At 42.2% G+C, this 21,096-nt stretch overlaps 1 protein-coding gene across 5 annotated transcripts in view; it reads right to left on the reverse strand.

Moving 5' to 3' along the window:
• Positions 1–21,096, reverse strand: part of GTF2I (general transcription factor IIi) — a 156,917-nt gene that overhangs the window by 22,809 nt on the left and 113,012 nt on the right. For all 5 annotated transcript variants that reach the window (XM_073615028.1, XM_073615027.1, XM_073615029.1 and 2 more), the window contains exons 20-26: positions 14,649–14,707; positions 13,476–13,526; positions 11,915–12,004; positions 4,980–5,045; positions 3,281–3,464; positions 2,993–3,045; positions 2,516–2,593 (exon numbers count right to left, since the gene is read on the reverse strand). In XM_073615028.1, the coding sequence (XP_073471129.1) occupies positions 2,516–2,593; positions 2,993–3,045; positions 3,281–3,464; positions 4,980–5,045; positions 11,915–12,004; positions 13,476–13,526; positions 14,649–14,707 (581 nt within the window). The remainder of the gene's footprint in view (positions 1–2,515; positions 2,594–2,992; positions 3,046–3,280; positions 3,465–4,979; positions 5,046–11,914; positions 12,005–13,475; positions 13,527–14,648; positions 14,708–21,096) is intronic.

A 21,096-nucleotide genomic window follows, 5' to 3' on the forward strand; every position in this document is an offset into this window, starting at 1 on the left:
TTTGGTCAAAGCCAGTTAACTTTCTGTACGTTTTTATATTGAGGGAGGATAACTCACGCAAACACATAGAACACACAATTGCCATGCAGAGAGTGCCCCTCAAATTCAAGTCAACAACAATGCAAGGAAAGAGGATTATATGTTAGCGGTTTCAAATCATATACAGGTCTTCAGGTCACTCGTTGTAATCATAGCTTTTTTTTTAATAAACCAGTTCTAAATTTAGGTATTGCGCCCCTACTGATTTTTTTTATATATATCTGCAGGCCTGACAGCATAGGGCAGGGCATTCTAATATACTAAGGCCTCATTCACACGGGGAGCTTAATCTGTGTCCCATGCAGGGCTGTGTTTACCAGCAAGGGGATGCACAGGTGCTGCATGCATCCCCGTACAAGCAGTCCCATTGCCTATTGGAATGCAGTGACTGCACAGACATAGCTGCTGCTCCCGAGGTGACATCCATGCAGGTGCATGGGCCCAATATACCCACATGAATGTCACACATTTGAAGCAGCTGCTGTGTCAATGCAGCTGTTGCGTCCCAATAGGCAATGGGACTGCTGGCACGCAAACCCCTGTGCTGGTAAAACATGGCCCTTAATGGGGCATAGAATAAAATGCCCTGTGTGAAGGAGGCCATAATTTTACATCTGCTTATGTTTCAATGTGGTTTTCTATGTCTTCAATGTGTTTTCTATTCTGTGGGTAGACTCCACCTCCTTTTTAGTCTATAGGTCCTACACTTTTATTGATGCATTGTTATTGATGTAATTCAGTTTATATGGTTGGTAATAGATGTTGTTATCTTATGTCTGCATCTTGAACTTATCCCAAGCTGTTTTTATATACTTTAAAACTATAGTTAATTCGCAGCTTTCAAGTGTTGTAGTTTGCCTTTTTCTTGACTGGTGCATTGGAGAATCCTCTTTGAGCCTCTAGCTCTAATCATGTGATTAAAAAAAAAAAACCCAAAAAAACCCTGGAATGGAATGCATGTGTCCGGAGCCCTGCATGTAGATTAGGGGGCCGGACACATGGATTGGGGGGGGGGGCGTGCGCCCCTCATGCACGGGCCGCCACTGCTGAAATTTTTGACCATAAAATACTGGTGCAATACACTGATCCTCTAAGCTTGATAAAGGGGGCATGGCATAGTCGTCCTTCATACACTCATACACACAGCATGTTCCTGGGGAAGAAGAAGAATTTTGTAGCAACCTCTAACTTCTGCAGCATCTCTTTACTTCAGCTTTCATTTTTTCAGCAGGACCAGCTCGCTCACTTACAGATGCAACCCTGATTAGAAAGTTTCTCACGCTCTTACAGTGCTCTCCCAGTACTGATTTTTTGCTGATGTTCTCACACTGGGCAATTGTTTTTATCAGATGCAAGTCTCCATATGTTTTTATAATGGAATAAATACATACTAATCCCAATAACTTATGCACCCTTCTCTTCTTTGTTTCATGAGTGTTCAAGTTGGATCTCCACAGGTCTCACTGAAGGAGCAGCAAGAGGAGTACCCTATGATCTTGATTTCCAGATTATTTGATCCCATCAGATCCTATTTGCCAGATCTGTGTGTTTAGACTTTGGACTTATTACACAATTCTAAGACTTTCTTCATTGTGGCCTTATGGACTATTAGGGTAGTGTTTTTGTGTGATTCCTTGTTTTTAGATCATCAGTTAGCCACCATGCTGAAAAATGGTACTGCTTTAGCAAGATATTACTTATGATTTCACCTTATGCTATTGCCTTATTAGATTTTTTTTATCTTGATATTTTATCTTAAAACAAAGAAGATACAACATTGGACTATAGTACATACAGAAAAATAGGATGCTAAAAGACTGAAATAGATAAATATTATAATATAATTATAATACATATGTACTGTACAAGCAAATGTGTGTTTCCAGCAAAATTTGCATAAACATACCCATTCAGTTTTGTAAAAAACTACCACTTGAGTGGTCTCGTTTAAAGAAAGGTCAAATATCACATATCCTATTGGATGAAAACTACTCTGTGTATGTGACTAAAAGCAAACCTGTTCGGGCAAAAGAAAATTCTAAAGGAATGTCCATGCTATAGAAGAGTATAGATGGGGTCTTCTACCTTTCCAGTGCTGCAGCTTCTTTCAATCTCTTCAACATTTAACACTTTAGATAGAATCAGATGGCCCCTTGGATACATCCCCCAACCCCTGTGTCCTGTAGCATCGCAGAGGTCAGAGAAAGAAACCACAGAGTGCCATGGGAAACACAGTCATCTGACACTCTTGAAGTGTTGATTGTCCAAGAGATTGATGAAGGCTGCAATGCTCAAATGGAGGGATGGTGGGAGACACATGCTACTGGAAAGGTGAGTATAACTGCTCTTCTGTTGCAGAGATCTTTTAGTTTTTTTTTCTTTAACCCTGACATGGTTGCATGAATAACCTTCTTTATAAAATGTCCTGTATTTTCACTCAAATATTTCTACAAAACTGAGTAACTTTACTACATACCTGGTAAAGATACCTGAATGATATTAAGATGTTCATGTCCAGATGTTGTGGTAGGAGTGTTTTGGACTTGTATCCTTTCTTAAAAATGTATACAAAATACATATATTTTAGTAAAACCATATTTTTTTCAAAAGGAAATAAAATTATGACATGGTTAGCTTTTGAACCGAAAAGGACTATTCTAAATTTTACAGTGTAATTGGGCTTAAAATGTGGAGCTCCAAAGTAAGGTGACATTGTGGCCATAGCAAACCACCAGATTGAATTTTTTTGGAGCAGGTAAAGATATTAAAGCGCACAATTTCAGTTTTTGCTTCCTTCACTGTAGTTTTTAAGACCAAGTCCTAATGACACTTCTACAATATATATGTCCTACACGCTCACAAGTTAACTACTGTATAGTATTCTAAAACAAATACAAACACAGTTTATATGGTTCTTAAAAAGGGCTCATTTAAAATTTAAAAGAGTACTTACTTTGTGGATAATGTAATGATGAATCTTTAGCTGCAGCCTCAAACAGTTCTGGTCTAGCAAAAATAAATAGATTACAAAAATTGTATGCATAAGCAATAAAAATACATTTACACATTTTGAGACACATTTACAAACATAAAAGCTTACAAAATAATACAGAAAAAAAAAAAACATTTTACTTTCTCGCTGCAACCTGTTTTCTTATGACTGGTTGCTGTAGGTTACTACACTTTGCACTCTACACCTCACTGAGTAAAGGCCATAGTATTCTCAGTACATTTGTCTTACTTCTTGATGACAAATTTAATTTTTGATTGATTTCTGAGAATCTTCTCCAGTCTAGGGATGCCAAAAGTGGACGGTCTGCGGAATGGGACACCCTCTGGAAGACCTTCCACATAGAAGTCTTCTGGATAGGACTCAAACAAGGCAAATGGAACTTTGAATGGATCTTTCATTCCCAATGCTTCTCCTAAAGGATATATTACATTCACAAGATAGTATTTATTTATAGTTTAGATAATTGTGTACAATAGAAAAAGGAATACTAAACTAATAATTTCTGCAGAATGCCACCTCAGCTTTTTAAATTTGAAAGACACTTAGGGGAATTCAATATAGCAGTAACAGATTTCTGGCAGTAGTTCCCTTAAGAACTACACGTGCATAATTCAGGCAAGCATGTGCACCAGTGTAGGCAATATTACCGACACATGTGACAAATGCAGGTATTTCTTACTACCGTCCTTTAAGAAACTGTCGCTATTGCAGTGACAAATTCTTACAGAACTACCACCAGTTCTCAGCTTAGGAAATCGGTGGTAATTAAGACCAATGCTAAATTGGCATACAGACGTAAGCCAGTATTCAGATCAGGCTGTGCCTGTGCTGGGAAGCTGTCATATATGTGAGAGCTTCCCGCACAAGGCTGTATCCTTTGCCTCATTTATCTGTTGGCTGGGAGATTTCCCGGCCTCAAGCTCAGTGTAAACAAGAAAAACATCTTGTCCTGAGATTTACACAACTCTGCCACACAGCACGGCACTATCTAGCATCGGAGGTGACATTTTTCTTCTTTGCTGCAGATCAATAACACAGCTCTTGTCCCTCTACCAGTTTGTGACTGAACAGTGGAAGAACAAGCATCAGACTGATGATCTCATCTTAGTCACTCTGCTCTCTAAGAGCATGGTCCTTGCACTGCAGCATAACTGATTGGCTCCCTGTGCTTCCTTTATCACTCACAGTCTGAGCCTTGCTGTACAGGGATTGCAAGAGACCAATACCCAGACAAATTCAGGTAATTACATTGCTTGCATTAACAAATACATTTAATGACACATTATTATAAATACAGAACTGCATTAACCTGTGTCTTTTATATCTGCCTGAAATTTGCTTTAAAGTGGTAGTTAATGCCACATTTTGATTTTTTTTACCTACAGTTAAGCTTATACCAAAGCTTACCCAAAGGTAATGAATATCTCCTAAACATACACCGTTTAGGAAATATAGCGAGCAGCAGCTGGTGGCGTCACTGGGGCATACATTTTGAAGGAATGGCATACCTGTCCTTTCCTTCAGACCCGTGTGCTGTGGCCGAGACTCCTGTGCTGATGTCATTGTGGCTCGGCCAGTCAAGTGGCTGCAGTCTGCAAATGCAGAAGGAAGACCGGGCAAAGATGGAATCCTTTGCAGCGGTGACAACACGCTGCTGGAGGGCTTCGTTTCAAGGCTAGTCTTTCATAATGTACCAGTTTGCAGTGCATACTAGTACATTATGATATTGCCTTGCAAAAGAAAACTCCCCCCCCCCCCCCCCCAAGAGTTTGTACAAGCAGCTAGAGAGGTCAGTGAAAGCTTGTTTTAAAGCTTTTTCACTGTTTGTCCATAGTCTGGACTTTTAACATACCAAGATCCAAATATCTTTTTTCCATTTATATGGTTGACATTCCACAGTAACATAAATGAAGTTACAAATACTCACCACATTTCTTATCAAAGAGTGCTTCAACTTTTTGCTTCAAATCTGTGATTTTAGCATTCCAAGCCTCTGTTGTTGGAAAATATGCAACATTAAGTCAGTGTTAAATTTTTTATGGGAAGGATTGCAAATCTTATGCATTTAAAAAAAGTCACTGAACTCTGTGCTGAAGAATAATAGGCTTCGTTTGGTAAAAGGATAGAATTATTTTTGATCACGTATTTGCTTAGACTGACAGTGATGGTTACTAACTGGGGTTAGTGGGAGGGCTGAACTGACAATAAGGTAGTCATACCTGAGTGAATTTCAAGCAAAAATAGACTGTGCTTTGGCAGCAAAAAAAAAGACGCATATCCTACATGCTACAACACATGGATAAATTATCTTCTGGACTGCCCTTTCACCTCACAGATTTTCACACCCTGCTACGGCCAAGTATTTGGCACCCAGTCCAGTCCATGAAGGAGTGGAGGTATCTTTTTTCTTTTCTTTTTAACCCACCAGAAGAGGTTGTGGCTGAACTCAATCTTGTGATAGTGGCTGGATACCACCACTATGGCTTGGCTACATGTAAACAATTGCCTGTTTAGCCTAGCACTGTTGACTGTTCTCAGAGCCTCTCTTTTGTTTTGGCTATAGCACCGTCATTAAATGGAGCAAAGGAGGATACTGATATTTTAACTATGGCCTACTCTTGACTCTGGCAACACATCCTAGGATTATTACCAGTCCTTACTTTAAATGCAGGCAGTTTATTTCTCCATCTTATACTAATCTGGTCACAGATTTTTGACAGGGACCGTGGATCCCTACTTAAGTAACCTCCTCCTAACTTTGCCAATTTGCATACACAACTCCTTGCTGTATTCCATGAAAAATTACAATTAAACTGGTCACTTCAGCCAATAATTCCAATCAGTCTGCACAAGCATGAAAAACCACGGGCATGGCCCAGTTGGAAAGCCTCTGTTACCAATATGTCGTCTTGTGTTTGCAGGAGAAATGCAAGAGCACCAATTGTTTGTATGCCCTCACTTATGTCAGTCTCATGATACATATGATGCCTAGTTTCCTGGATGGCAGTTGTGCAATTTTGTGTTATAATATCCTTACAAGTGCTCAACCTGTTGGTCGCTAAGAGAACCTTCACTGGATCCATAGGCTTTCCAGGGAAGGAAATAAAAGCTTGTAAGTAAGTATGTTCTGGACACCCACATTACATAACCCCATATCTTACATAACTTTTTAACCAACGCCCGAAGGAGGGTTGTGCTGAAGGAGAATGTGAATAATGATGTCAGGATTAGACTCAAGTACCCCAGACAGTACAAGGTTGGGGAAGGAGCCTGTGAAGGATATGGGATCACTTGAAAGGGAGACGTGTGAGCATCAGCAATTACGTATATGTTGCAAAGAATTGGGCTGAGGATCCTTGTAGTAAAAGGTCTCCATGGTAGCCTAGTATATAAACTTTCAGTAATTATGGGTCCTATAAAATAGCACCGCAGAATGTGACGATTTTGTTTCAGCAATGTAAGGACTACATCGCTGTGTAAATAGATAGTATAACCCATCACATGGTGTATGCTATTAAAAAAGGTAGAAAAATCTGTATGAGAAAGATAGTGAAAGGTCTACAGCAGACCAGGCAGAAGCCTGGCTTCTGCAGTAAACTTATTGGCAGGTTCACAGGAGACCTTGGAGGTGTCCAATTGTTGCAGTAGGACAGATGTTTCACAAGCATGATGGAACGTGCATCCCTATATGGACAGGGGTCAATGTCAGTAGACGACCCCCCACCTCCAAAAGTGGAAGCAAATCTTCAATGTGAAGAAGGCTTCTGAGCAGGTCCAGTGGGCTTAGAGGTGGAGGGTTTGCCAAGAAAGGATGGACCTACAGTAGATGGGTTGAGCAGATTGTACACTTAAGGCAGAGCAAGACAAATTTCATAGGGAGGTGTGAGCATTGGTAGCTAAATGAGGTTCATTCACAGTGGCTTACTAAAAAAAAGATAAATTCAGACTAATGAGGTTCAGTAAAAAGCTCAATAACCCAGGCGCTAACCTAGTTCCCATGGCTGGGTCTCTGAAGTATTAGGCAACAGGTGAGACAGCAAACCATGAGGTATTGGGTAACAGGTGAGACAGCAAACTATCAGCTTGTGTCGGTGGCAGAAGATGGCAGCTGAAAGTACACAGTTTGGAGTCTTATAAGCACTATGTCACTAGCCAGGGAGAAACATCTAGTAGTGTGTTGGGAAAAATTAAATAGGTAAATGCAATAATAACCTTACCAATAATGTTATTATTGGCCCCTGCTGCTGTCAATCAAATCCTGTGATGAGGGAGCAGGGGAAGGGACTCGCCAAGTTGTCTGCATCTATAGACACAGGCATCACAGCTCGGGATTGAGCCCACAGGTGTGCCATGATAGAAAATGGCTTCTTGTGGTGGCACATCAAGAGGAGGAGGAGCCAGGAGCACTGGCAGGGGACCGGGAAGGCGGGGGATCGGCGCTGCTCTGTGCAAAACCATTGCACGTACAAAGCAGGTAAGTATAACATATTTGTTATTTTAAAAGAAAAACTGTTAGACTTCACAATCACTTTAACTGATTTCCTGTTTTTGGCTAAGAGGTTCACATACTTTTTTCTTGCCAGTGTATTAGGGTAAGGATCCCATATATCCAGATTTAATTTTCTTCAGCCGGCGAATCGCTACAAAGCTAAAGTGATCCTGAGTGGCTATACAGTTGCCAATCACTTTTACAGGTGGCAGAAGGGGTCCCCCCACCCCACTGCCTTTTAAAGCTCTTTGACACAGAGGAGCTCGGTACTGATACACTCTGTCGCATCAGATGCATTACACAGAGTGAGAGGAACTTCCATTGTTCCTCCCCCTCTGTGATGTCAGAAACCAGAAGCAAAGATGATTTTGGTCTATTTACAAGCTGTTACTGGCTTTCAAAGCAGCCAGTCAAACTGATATCGGTTTGATTGGCTGCTTTGGAGGGCAGACAAGAGATCTCAGGTCTCCCCATAAAGAGGAACGGTCACGGCCCATGCTATCACATGGCAGGTTGTTCATCTCTTGTGATAGCACTAAAGTTAAAAGGGGTTGTAAACCCTTGTGATTTTTCATCTTAATGCATTCTATGCATTAAGGTGAAAAACCTTGTCTCGTGCTGCAGCCACTTAGACCCCCGTTTTACTTACCTGAGCCCTGTCTTTCTTGCCCCTGAGAGGAGCACACCAGCTATGGCTAGTGTCTCGTGTCCTGATCGGATAGATTGATAGCAGCGCAGCCATTGGCTCCCTCTGCTGTCAATCAAATCCAATGATGCAGGCACCAGGGGGCAGGGCCGAGTCCTGCTTTCTGTGTCAATAGATGCAGAAGCAGGACACGGGAGCGCCGCCCGCACTGATGTCCCAAAGGAGAGTGCTTCTCCCACGGGTCACTTGAGAGGAGGAGGAGCCACCAGCTCCGCTGAGGGACCTCAGAAAAGGAGGATCGAGGCCACGCTGTGCAAAACTAATTGCACAGTGGAGGCAAGTATGACATGTTTGTTATTTTTAGAAAAGAAAAAGACAAGGGTTTAGTAACCCTTTAGAAAAAGAAAAAAAAAAAAATAGAGAGAAAAAAAAAAAAAGTGTAAAAGAAAAAAAACCCAAATTTAAATAAAACAAATGCGAACGCGCATGTAGGTACCACACGCATTTGTAAACAGTGATTGCACCATGTATGTGATTATCACCACGAAACATCAGAGAGCAATAACTAGTGCCAGATCTCCTGTCTACTGCTAAACAGTTAACCTGTAAAGGCTTTTAAAATGTCTCCTATGAATTACAGTATATAATGTACCATAGATTGTTGCCATTCGACGGTGTACACAACTTTAATGCATGACATGTTGGGTATCAAATTATTTGGCGTAACATCTTTTATATTATACCAAAAAATGCATTATTAGATTGTGTTTACATGCATTAAAATCTTTTCCTGCAAATTTGCGTTTGTGAAACCACTGCACAAATATCGTGCAACATAAAAAATTGCAGCAAATATTTTATCTTCAGGGCCTCCGCTTAAACAAATATATAATGTTTGGGGGTTCTAAGTAATTTTATAGCAAAAGCATACAGATTTTTACATGTATGAGAGAAATGTCAGAATTGGTCCGGACTGGAGGTGGTTAAAGATCTAAAGTCACTGCATACACTTTCATTTTTTTTAAGTAGTATTGTAATAGCAATACAAACAATAGTTAAAGTGGAGTTTCACCCAAAAATGGAACTTCCGCTTTAAGGGAGGTGACCCCCTGGCATGCCACATTTGGCATATCATTTTTTGGGGGGGGGGGGGGGGGGGAGCCGATACCCTCTTTTTAGAGGGTCCCAGCTCCCACTTCCTCGCGGCGCCGGAAGGAAGTTCACCTTCCGCGGTTCACCTCTCCTCCCTCCCTCTCAGCAATCATCTGGGACACGTCACAGGTCCCAGATGACTGCCTGGCCAGGCGCGGCGCGGTTCGCGTATGTGTAGTGGGTGCCCGGCTGTGAAGCCACAACCGGGCGCCCACAGTTACAATGCCAGCGCTGCAGAGAGGAGGGGGAGACGAGCGGGGCTTCGTACGCCCGCATCGCTAGACCCTGGGACAGGTAAGGGTCTGATTATTAAAAAAGTCAGCAGCTGCAGTATTTGTAGCTGCTGACTTTTCCTTTTTTTTTTTTTAAAGCAGAACTCTGCTTTAACTTTCATGTTGTGAGTGCTGCCTATCTGCTGGCCAGCTCTTTCTGCAACTTGATGGATTTGCTGCATGCTTTGATATTGCTCCTCTGTTTATTCATTTGGTTTACTTTCAAATTCTGAGGACCATCTATCCCATGCAGTGGTGGTCCTTCCATTAGTGGCTGCCCCCCTCTATCTACGCCACCCCCTATATGAATAATGGATAGATTCATGCATAGGATGAATCTATCCACAGCCGCCATGGCTAACCCCTATTCAAGCGTCCGACCCCTTTCAGGACGTGGGGCGCCCGAATTACAGCGGCAGGGGTTTTTTTTAAGCACCTGATTGGAACCATAGGTTCTAATAGGCTTCAAAATAGGGTGGGCTCAGAGCACAGAGCATTGCGCCATGAGCCCACCCAGGTGCTACAACAGCGAATTAATATTCGCTGTTGTAACACTGATTCTCAATCTGGGCAATCAGAAGGACATCTGAGACCCGGTTTCCGATTGGCCCAAAAGAGAAGACTCCCGACTGGCTGCAAAGGAGGAGGGAGGAAACGGAAGTCACAGATGCCTGTGGAGAGCAGGGGAAGGGAAAGCTGTCACCGCCGAGCAGGGTAAGCTGCCGGTGAAGCGCTGCATAGATTGGGTAAGTGCATCAGACCTTCAGATGTTCCCTATACTGACTGTTTCTTAAAAGTCCTCCTCCTGTAGTTTAGACAGCAAGCGCTGTAAAATGTGTGACACAAGCAACACATTTTCACAGGACATCGTGATTATGTGCGACTGCATTCAAGGAAGTAAATGTGTGGTATTAACAGGGTTCTGTGCTGGGACCAATCCTATTTATTTTGTTCATAAACGACCTGGAGGGTGGGGTAAACAGTTCAATCTCTGTATTTGCAGACAATACTAAGCTAAGCAGGGCAATAACTTCTCCGCAGGATGTGGAAACCTTACAAAAAGATCTGAACAAATTAATGGGGTGGGCAACTACATGGCAAATGAGGTTTAATGTAGAAAAATGTAAAATAATGCATTTGGGTGGCCAAATTTGAATGTAATCTACTCACTGGAGAGTAGAGAACCTCTGGGGGTATCAAGGATGGAAAAGGATCTGGGGGTCCTAGTAGATGATAGGCTCAGCAATGGCATGCAATGCCAAGCTGCTGCTAACAAAGCAAACAGAATATTGGCATGCATTAAAAAGGGAATCAACTCCAGAGATAAAACGATAATTCTCCCGCTCTACAAGACTCTGGTCCGGCCGCACCTGGAGTATGCTGTCCAGTTCTGGGCACCAGTCCTCAAGAAGGATGTATGGGAAATGGAGTGAGTACAAAGAAGGGCAACTAAGCTAATAAAGGGTCTGGAGGATATTAGTTATGGGGAAAGGTTGTGAGCACTGAACTTATTCTCTCTGGAGAAGAGACGCTTGAGAGGGGATATGATTTCAATTTACAAATACCGTACTGGTGACCCCACAATATGGATTCAACTTTTTCACAGAAGGGAGCTTAACAAGACACGTGGCCACTCATTAAACTACGTAAAAGGTTCTTTACCGTAAGAGCTGCAAAGATGTGGAATTCCCTTCCACAGGTGGCGGTCTCAGCAGGGGGGGATGCAATCGATAGTTTTTTAAACTATTTTTAAAACTAGTAGATAAGCTGAACGACCACAACATACAGGGATATACAATGTAATACTGACATATAATCACACACATAGGTTGGACTTGATGGACTTGTATCTTTTTTCAACCTCACCTACTATGTATTCTTCACTGAATAAGTTTACAAACTTCAAGATCATTCAGCATAAAAAGTAGGCTAGAAATAATTGAAATGCAATATTGAAATAAATATATGATTTTACATTTTAACCATAGATACACTTACAATATAGTATAAAAAATATTAATATCAATTATTTTTGTCAGTTTTAATTTTTTTCAGAAAAAAATCATGAGTTCTTTTTCCATGGAAGAGTAACAACAAATCTGTTTCATAACAATAAAAAGGGTCATTAAAAAGAAAAAACATAGGAGTCTCTCATTTAAGCAGGTACAAAGCACAACTAATTTTATAACTTATTTTGTAAGTTTTTTTTAAAGCAGAGATTCTACAAAGCACCGTAGCTATGTTTTCATCGGTGTAAATGTCTATAAACTTTTAGTGTATTATATTTTACTTTTCTTGTTTACCAAATGAGAATTCTTTTCCTCGTTGTTTGCAGGTCACAGTCGTAGAGCCATTTGTTTGCGGTGGAGGACTTGCAACGGTTTGGGATTTATCTGTGAAAAAGTAGCGAAAAATAATGTTAAAACAAAAGTATGGCTTGGGGGAAAATGATAACACTTTTATACTCACCTAGGTGGATGCAGCATCAAGCCGATGCTGCCTCTGTCCCCTGTTGACTCAGCACTGAGAACTGAGCGATCAAACACCGCGGCAAACTGAGTCGGAAGTTGCCCCCTCCTGCAGCTTTGTGGGACATTTCACAGGTCTGTGAAGACTGTGGCCAATTCACAAAGCGCAGCGCACGTCGCTTATGCGCAGTAGGAAGCCAGCTGTGAAGCCGCAATGCTTTACTGCCGGTTTCCCTTAATCAGCTCAGGTGAGGACACCACTGGATGCCTGGACAGGTAAGTGCCCTAATATTAAAAGTAAGCAGCTACAGTGTTTGTAGCTGCTGACTTATTTTTTTCTGAAGGAGCCTGGAGCTCCTCTTTAAAGTCTACTCAAAGAAATTCTTATTTTCTTGACCAACCAAATGTACATTTATGTTGTGTAGAAAGTGGCCATCCACCTGAAAAAAAATCTTTAGAAGATCTCCAAAATCCCAATGGTCTAACCACTGTAGCTTAAATTAAGGGTGCCCAAATCTTATAAGATCTAAAAGCTTGACCAGAGCATAAAAATAAGAGATGAAATCTGTAGGTTAACAGTACCAGAGCCAAATATTTGGATACCAGATAACTGCATGTATCAAAAACAATGTTTTTGATATATTGTGGACTTTTGCTTATTTATAAAAGAGTTATACATTGGTTGTAGAAAGAATTTTAACCAAGTTCCGTTCACTATTGCATGCTGAACAGCCTCCTTGCAGACATGTGCATGAGTCCTAAGGCAGTAAATGTAAACACATACATCTAAGTGGTTTAAGGGAACAAAGTACCCAGTATAAATAGTAACCCACTGTATAAGGTGCAGAAAAGTTCTTAGATGAAAATACTGTTTACAATTTTAAAAGTCACATGACCTCCTTATTGCCTCTGGCTTGTCCCCATTCTGGCAAGAATAATATAGAGCCAGATTAGGAAAAAATAAAGGCCACTACTGCACACTGTTCTCCTAGAACTATTCAGTTCTTCACAGTTTAATTTGAATAGTAATTTATTAAAAGATATTATAAAGGATTATGTGATGTACAACCAAAATTGTTAGGTTTTAATTATGGGGAAATGAGATTGCCACATGTATTTTCATGTGCTCACCTTAATTAAAATAAAACCTAAAAATGACCTCCTCCGTTATGGGTCATTACAGCTATCTCTCTCATTTTCCAGCTCATAAAGTTGATTAGTTTTGGGCATATGTACCCAATGGAACTGGCAAGTCAGAGAAAGTGTAAATTGGAGGGGAATTTTCTGGTGTTTTGTTAACGTATAAGTGTTCTAGTCTTGCCAGATATCAAATACCGCTATATCATACATTTGAGATTTGATAGTCTAAGTATGATTCCTCCATGTTATTTCTTACCTTCATCTGTACCCTCCCCTGGATCCTGTTTTTCGGCCAAATTCTGAACAGCTATAAAACAATAGTTTTCAAGTTAAATAAGGAAAATCTAGAACCAAACTTTACTGTTCATAATATTGTCACGATATGGAGCAATCAAAATGATGTACTTTTCTTACTTGGGCCCACAGGAGAGGGATAAACACAGAAAAAAAAAAACAGTTTAGGCAGCAGTGTTAATTTCATCAAATAACAACATTTTCGCCGACTAAATTAATACTATTTTAGTCTACTAAAATACGACTAAAACTAAAACAATTGAGATGAATAAAATACGACTAAAACAAAAATGGCATTTTAGTCGAGAGTATGACCAAAACTAAATTTAAATTTGAGGTCAAAATTAATAGTGGCCTGTAGTGCATGTTCAAACCTTAATACCATAAATAATAACATATTACATTTTTCACTCCGGCAGTATATAATGAGTTTGGAAATTTTAGAGAAATGCTTACAGGAGAAGTCCAGGCAAAGCTCGTTTGGCTTGGCTCCTCCTATGGATCACAGGAGTGCAGTTCATTTTGCACTCAGTGACCAGTTTTCTGCTGACGTCACAGAAATCGGTCCAGGCACCGCGTCATCCCGAAAATAGAAGTCTGGATCCATCAGGTGCCTGGACTGACACCTGTCTCAGCCTGTCAGTGAGACGCTGAGAGCCCGAGATGGGCGCTCCCCGCCCCTCCACAGCTCAGCACACCAGTGAGCGAGGAGGGAGCAGAGCGGAGAGCTGCTGATTGACAGTCAGCAGCTCTCTGCTCGGGTAGCTCTGAGAACCGAGCCATCGGTGATGTTCAATCGCTCGGTTCTCAGGGGACCGATGCTGCATCCATCCAGGTAAGTATAATTATGGAAAAACCCCTAAACCCATACTTCTTTTTTAAAGAACGCATTACAATTTAACACCCATTCGATTTTAGACGACTAAAATGTACTGGAGATTTTAGTCAACTAAAATGTAAAAATATACTGGAGATTTAGTCGACTAAATACAATTACAGAAGACTAAAATGGGACCAAAACTAAAATGCCATTTTATTCAAAAGTCTAAGACAAACTAAATCAAAATTTGCTGCCAAAATCAACACTGTTGGGCAGAAATATTTGCAAAGGCTGAAACCTGAAAATTTTTCTTACCTTCAACATTGATTTTACTAGCAAGTTCAGCAGGTATATGGGGTGCTACAAGATTAGGTCTGTGAAGGGAAGAAAGAAACATTATTATACGCCTTTTGTTATGTGATGCAACCTTTTATTCCAGCTACAATGAGTTTGTAACTGGTTGCCTGGCAAATGTTTCTGAGCCCAATCATATGCTCCCCAAGAGTTGGATCAGATAGCCATAACTCATCTGAACAGCTCAACACACATAGAGGCAGTGCAACGGTCCAAATACTTTATACAAGAATCAATCTGCAGCTTCCTATTCATTTCAATTGACTGTTTCGGCAAACGCCTCTGCAAGCATTGGACTCAACAGGAGAGCCCATGGAAATGAGGCTAAAAGGGTTTTTATGTAATTAAAAACTTAAAGCGAAGCTTCAGTCTTCTAAGCATTTTAATAAAAGCACCTCCATACTACATACAGTAATTTGGATATTGACTTAACTGTCCTCATACTTTTTTTTTTTTAATCTGTAATTTCTTACATGATCCAGCAGGTAGGCAGCAGCCACTGAAGATGCGGGCATCTAAATCCCACTCCAGTGTATTTCTGGGATTCCATGCAGCTGGCTACCCAGCATGCACCTCCCTATCTGAGGCCTGCGCAGTAATGACACTGCGCAGTGCACTTTCTGGATTACAGGTTGCCATAGAAATGGTTGTGGAAGTTTCTGCTCCATTGTTATGGCAACCTGTCAATCAACAGAGAACTCGGAAGGGAAGGCAAGAGTGGTCGGGGAAAGGAGCGATGGAGGAAATAGTGCTGATTGCGTCACTTCCATTAGATTAGATGCCTGAAGACTTCTGGGATCAATTAAACTGAACATTGCCTGACTGCTCAAATGCATATTTGGTAAACCTGCGTTTTATACCTCCACATAGCTTTTAAACTGAACATTGCCTGACTGCTCAAATGCATATTTGGTAAACCTGCGTTTTATACCTCCACATAGCTTTTAAACTGAACATTGCCTGACTGCTCAAATGCATATTTGGTAAATCTGTTTGTCACCACTGTTTCAACTCCATCTGTAGCCATGCTCACATTTTTTCAATGTTTATTTAGCCATTAAGTCTTACCTAAATTATGGGTTCCCCTGTCTCTACAATTTTGGCCTTTTAGTCCCCTTGCAGTTTGAAAGTTATGCCCTGCTAGCTGTGTCCCTAATATGCCCTCTTAATTGATTAATTGCCAGATTCTATCCACACCCAACACACGATATAAAAACAAGGCCTTCTTTACGGGGGAACACATACAGGGGGCTGCACATACAGAGGTTCTACAGCGGCACTTCTGCTCTTGCACTTCAGCGATTTGCACAAAGCAAACTACAAAAGACTGCAGGTGACCCCAGCTTCAAATGATCTCTCCTTCCTCTCTGAAACATGCTCTCTTTACCTCTCCTCCTTTGAACAATTGCTGCCTTTCTCCTCAAACTCTCTTTTCTTCACCCCTCTGCTCCACCCCACAATTTGTACATATCACCCTCACTTCTCCCCTCCCCCTATTACTGCACTCATCACCTCTTTCTAACTCTAAGCCCACTTGCTAACAAACCCCCCAGGATACTGAAGCATGTCCCCTCATACAAATCATATTCTCATATTACCTCCCTTACTCTTCTGCTTCTCCTAACCACTGGAGATATTTCCCCAAACCCTGGGCCTCCCTTATTTAACTGTGCCCAACACACCCATCACCCTACACCCTCTGGCAGTAGTCGCAATCTACACAATTTAGTCTCCATTCCTCTTCTTCCCAACAACACCAGCCTCCCTCTCTCCTGCGCCCTCTGGAACGCCCGCTGTGTCTGCAACAAACTCACTGCTGTTCATGACCGCTTTGTCACCAATTCCTTCAATCTACTTGCTCTTACCGAAACCTGGCTCCATGAACATGACACCCCTTCTCCTGCTTCCTTATCCCAGGGTGGCCTTCACTGGACTCACTCCCCTAGGCCTAAAGGACGCAAGGGAGGTGGAGTGGGATTCCTCCTATCCCCCCAATGCACCTTCCAGGTTATTCACTCTCCTCCCTCTTTTTCACTCTCATCATTTGAAGCCCACTGTATACGTCTATTCTCTCCTACTTCCCTAAGAATTGCTGTGATCTACCGGCCCCCTGGACCATTATCGACTTTCTTTGATGAGTTTTCTGCCTGGCTACCCTGCTTCCTCTCTTCAGAAATTCCCACAATCCTTCTCGGTGATTTCAACATCCCTGCTAATACAAACACTCCTGCTACTTCTAAACTTCTTAGTCTAACCTCTTCATTTGACCCAAATCAATGGGTACAGGCTTCTACTCACTCTGATGGCAACACCCTTGACCTTGTATTCTCCTACCTATGCACTCCATGCAACTTCTCAAACAATCCTTTTCCTCTCTCCGACCATCACCTTATTAGTTTCTCTCTCCCCCTGTCTTCCACCACCTTTCCCTCCAATCGCCTAACCATCACCCGTAGAAATTTTCGCAACTTCATCTCCTCTCTCCTCTATTCTGCTACTGACCACCTCTATGACAAAATCTCTCCCCTGTCCTGCCCCAACCAACCAAGCAACGTCCATCTACAATAAATCCCTGTCCTCCACCCTGGACAAGCTCGCTCTCCTCACTACACGCAGAATCAGGCCTCGACCCCTACAACCCTGGCAAACAGATGACACTAAAATTCTCAAAAAATGTAGTCGCGCTCTAGAGCATCTGTGGCACAAGACTAAGTCTCTCAAAGACTTCGACCAATACAAATCTGCCCTCCAAAAATACTATTCTTTCCTCCACACTGCCAAGCAAACCTATTTTACAGCTCTTAACACCTTCTCATCTAGTCCCCATAAACTCTTCTCTACCTTCAACTCTCTACTTTGTCCTCCACCGCCTCCACCCACTGACTCACTCACTGCCCAGCAGATCGCTAATCACTTCAAAAACAAGATTGATACAACCCGTAATGAAATCTCCACTCTACAGGTATCTCCCCCAGCTAAGACCCCATGTCAACAGGTACAACTGACACTCCCCCTATTCAAATCTGCTACTACAGACGACGTTGCTAAACTGCTTTCTATCGCCCACCTAACCACCTGTCCCCTGGACCCTATTCCCACTCATATGCTACGGTCGCCCTCTGACTCCATCCTACACTCTTTAACCCACATCTTCAATCTCTCCCTCACCTCTGGCGTCTTCCCCAATGCTCTAAAACATGCACTGGTCACCCCCATACTTAAAAAGCCGTCCTTGGACCCTACCAATCTTAACAACCTACGCCCTATCTCCTTGCTCCCCTTTTCCTCTAAACTCCTTGAACGCCTGGTTTACAACCAACTGAGTGACCACCACATTAAAAACAACCTTCTTGATCCCCTTCAATCTGGATTTTGCCCTCAACACTCCACAGAAACGGCTCTTTTAAAACTCACAAATGACCTACTAACTGCAAAAACCAAGGGACACTATTCTGTACTCCTACTTCTGGATCTTTCAGCTGCCTTTGACACGGTTGACCATCCCCTCCTCCTCAAAAAACTTTACTCCCTCGGTCTCCGTGACTGTGCTCTTCAGTGGCTCTCATCCTACCTATCCCAATGCACCTTCAGTGTCACTTACAATTCTACTTCCTCCACTCCTCTTCCCTTCTCCGTTGGGGTCCCCCAAGGTTCTGTTCTTGGACCTCTTTTATTTTCAATCTACACCTCTTCCCTGGGTCGGCCGATAGCCTCTCATGGCTTTCAATATCATTTCTACGCCGACGACAAACTCAACTTGTCCAAAACCGAGCTTATAATACTTCCTCCCTCACGTGCCTCTTCCCCTGACTTGTCTGTCAAGAGCAACGGCACAACCATCCACCCGTCCCCACATGTCAGGGTACTAGGCGTTATCGGATTCTGAACTCTCCTTTTGGCCACACATCCAATCACTTTCCAAAGCCTGCCGCCTCAACCTCTGTCTCCATCTCTAAACTACATCCCTTTCTAACCAACAAAACCACAAAGCTCCTGGTTATCTCTCGCCTCGACTACTGCAACTCCCTCCTCATTGGCTTACCTTTAAATAGACTATCCCCCCTTCAGTGCATCATGAATGCTGCTGCCAGACTCATCCACCTTACAAACCGCTCAGTGTCTGCTACCCCCCTCTGCCAATCCCTCCATTGGCTGCCACTCGCCCAACGAATTAAATTCAAAATACTAACAATAAGTTACAAAGCCATCCACAACTCTGCCCCCAGCTACATCACTAGCCTAGTCTCAAAATACCAACCTAATCGCCCTCTCCGTTCCTCCCAGGACCTCCTGCTCTCTAGCTCCCTCATCATCTCCTCCCATATCCGCCTCCAGGACTTCTCCCGAGCCTCGCCCATCCTCTGGAATTCCCTACCCCAATCTGTCAGACTGTCTCCAAATTTATCCACATTTAGGCAATCCCTGAAAACTTTCCTCTTCAGAGAAGCCTATCCTGCCTCCATCTAACAACTGCACTATTTTCTCCAATAGCTCATCCCTCACAGCTATTACCCTTTTGTATAACTTGACCCTCCCTCCTAGATTGTAAGCTCTAACGAGCAGGGCCCTCTGATTCCTCCTGTATTGAATTGTATTGTAATTGTACTGTCCTCCCTAATGTTGTAAAGTGCTGCGTAAACTGTTGGCGCTATATAAATCCTGTTTAATAATAATAATAATAATAATAATAATAATTATTAGATAGATAACCCAGGAGTCAATGGGCTAGGATGATGAAGTCGCCTAGAAGGATGCAACCAGGTGTTGTGAGGACAAAAAAAAAAAAAAAAAAAAAAAAAAAAAAAGGTACTTTTGAAATTACACCATATAAATATCCAAAAATAGAATCACTATGGGTGTATATCAAAACATACAGTATCTCAGAAAAGTGAGTACACCCCTCACATTTTTGTAAATATTTTACTATATCTTTTCATGTGACAACACTGATGAAATTACACTTTGCTACAATGTAAAGTAGTGAGTGTACAGCTTGTATAACAGTGTAAATTTGCTGTCCCCTCAAAATAACTCAACACACAGCCATTAATGTCTAAACCGCTGGCAACAAAAGTGAGTACACCCCTAAGTAAAATTGTCCAAATTGGGCCCAATTAGCCATTTTCCCTCCCCGGTGTCATGTGACTCGTTAGTGTTACAAGGTCTCAGGTGTAAATGGGGAGCAGGTGTGTTAAATTTGATGTCATCGGTCTCATTTTCTCATACTGGTCACCGAAAGTTCAACAAGGCATCTCATGGCAAAGAACTCTCTGAGGATCTGAAAAAAAGATTTGTTGCTCTACATAGAGATTGCCAAGACCCTGAAAGGGGGCTGCAACAGTGGTTTAATGGGACAGGTTCCACTCAGAATAGGCCTTGCCATGGTCGACCAAAGAAATTGAGTGCACATGCTCAGCGTCATATTCAGAGGTTGTCTTTGGGAAATAGACATATGGGTGGGGGGTTAGCCTGTCAGTGCTCAGACCATACACCGCACACTGCATCAAAATTAGTCTGCATAGCTGTCATCCCAAAAGGAAGCCTCCACCATGTCCTGTGGTCTGATGAGACAAATATAAACTTATTTGGTTCAGACAGTGTCAAGCATGTGTGGCGGCAACCAGGTGAGGAGCACAAAGTATCTTGCCTACAGTGGTGGGAGTGTCATGGTCTGGGGCTGCATAAGTGCTGCCGGCACTGGGGAGCTACAGTTCATTGAGGGAACCATGAATGCCATGTACTGTGACATACTGAAGCAGAGCATGATCCCCTCCCTTCAGAGACTGGGCCACAGAGCAGTATTCCAACATAACAACAACCCCAAACACACCTCCAAGATGACCACTGCCTTGCTAAAGAAAGTGAGGGTAAAGGTGATGGACTGGCCAAGCATGTCTCCAGACCTAAACCCTCTGAGCATCTGTGGGGAATTCTCAAACGAAAGGTGGAGAAGCACAAGGTCTCCAACATCCACTAGCTCCGTGATGTCGTCATGGAAGAGTGGAAGAGGACTCCAGTGGCAACCTGTGAAGCTCTGGTGAACTCCATGCCCAAGAGGGTTAAGGCAGTGCTGGAAAATAATGGTGGCCACACAAAATATTGACACTTTTGGCCCAATTCTGACATTTTCACTTAGGGTTGTACTCACTTTTGTTGCCAGCGGTTTAGACATTAATGGCTGTGTGTTGAGTTATTTTGAGGGGACAGCAAATTTACACTGTTATACAAGCTGTACACTCACTACTTTACATTGTAGAAAAAGTGTAATTTCTTCAGTGTTGTCACATGAAAAGATCTAATAAAATATCCCCCAAGTGACAAAGACAGTGCTATCATTTTAGAATAAATCTTTCCAATGGGGTCACAGACAACAAAAACCTGACAGAGGTTCCAACTTTCTCCACAATAC

This window comes from Aquarana catesbeiana, linkage group LG02 (genome assembly GCF_042186555.1).
Source record: "Aquarana catesbeiana isolate 2022-GZ linkage group LG02, ASM4218655v1, whole genome shotgun sequence".
Classification (NCBI taxonomy): Eukaryota; Metazoa; Chordata; class Amphibia; order Anura; family Ranidae; genus Aquarana; species Aquarana catesbeiana.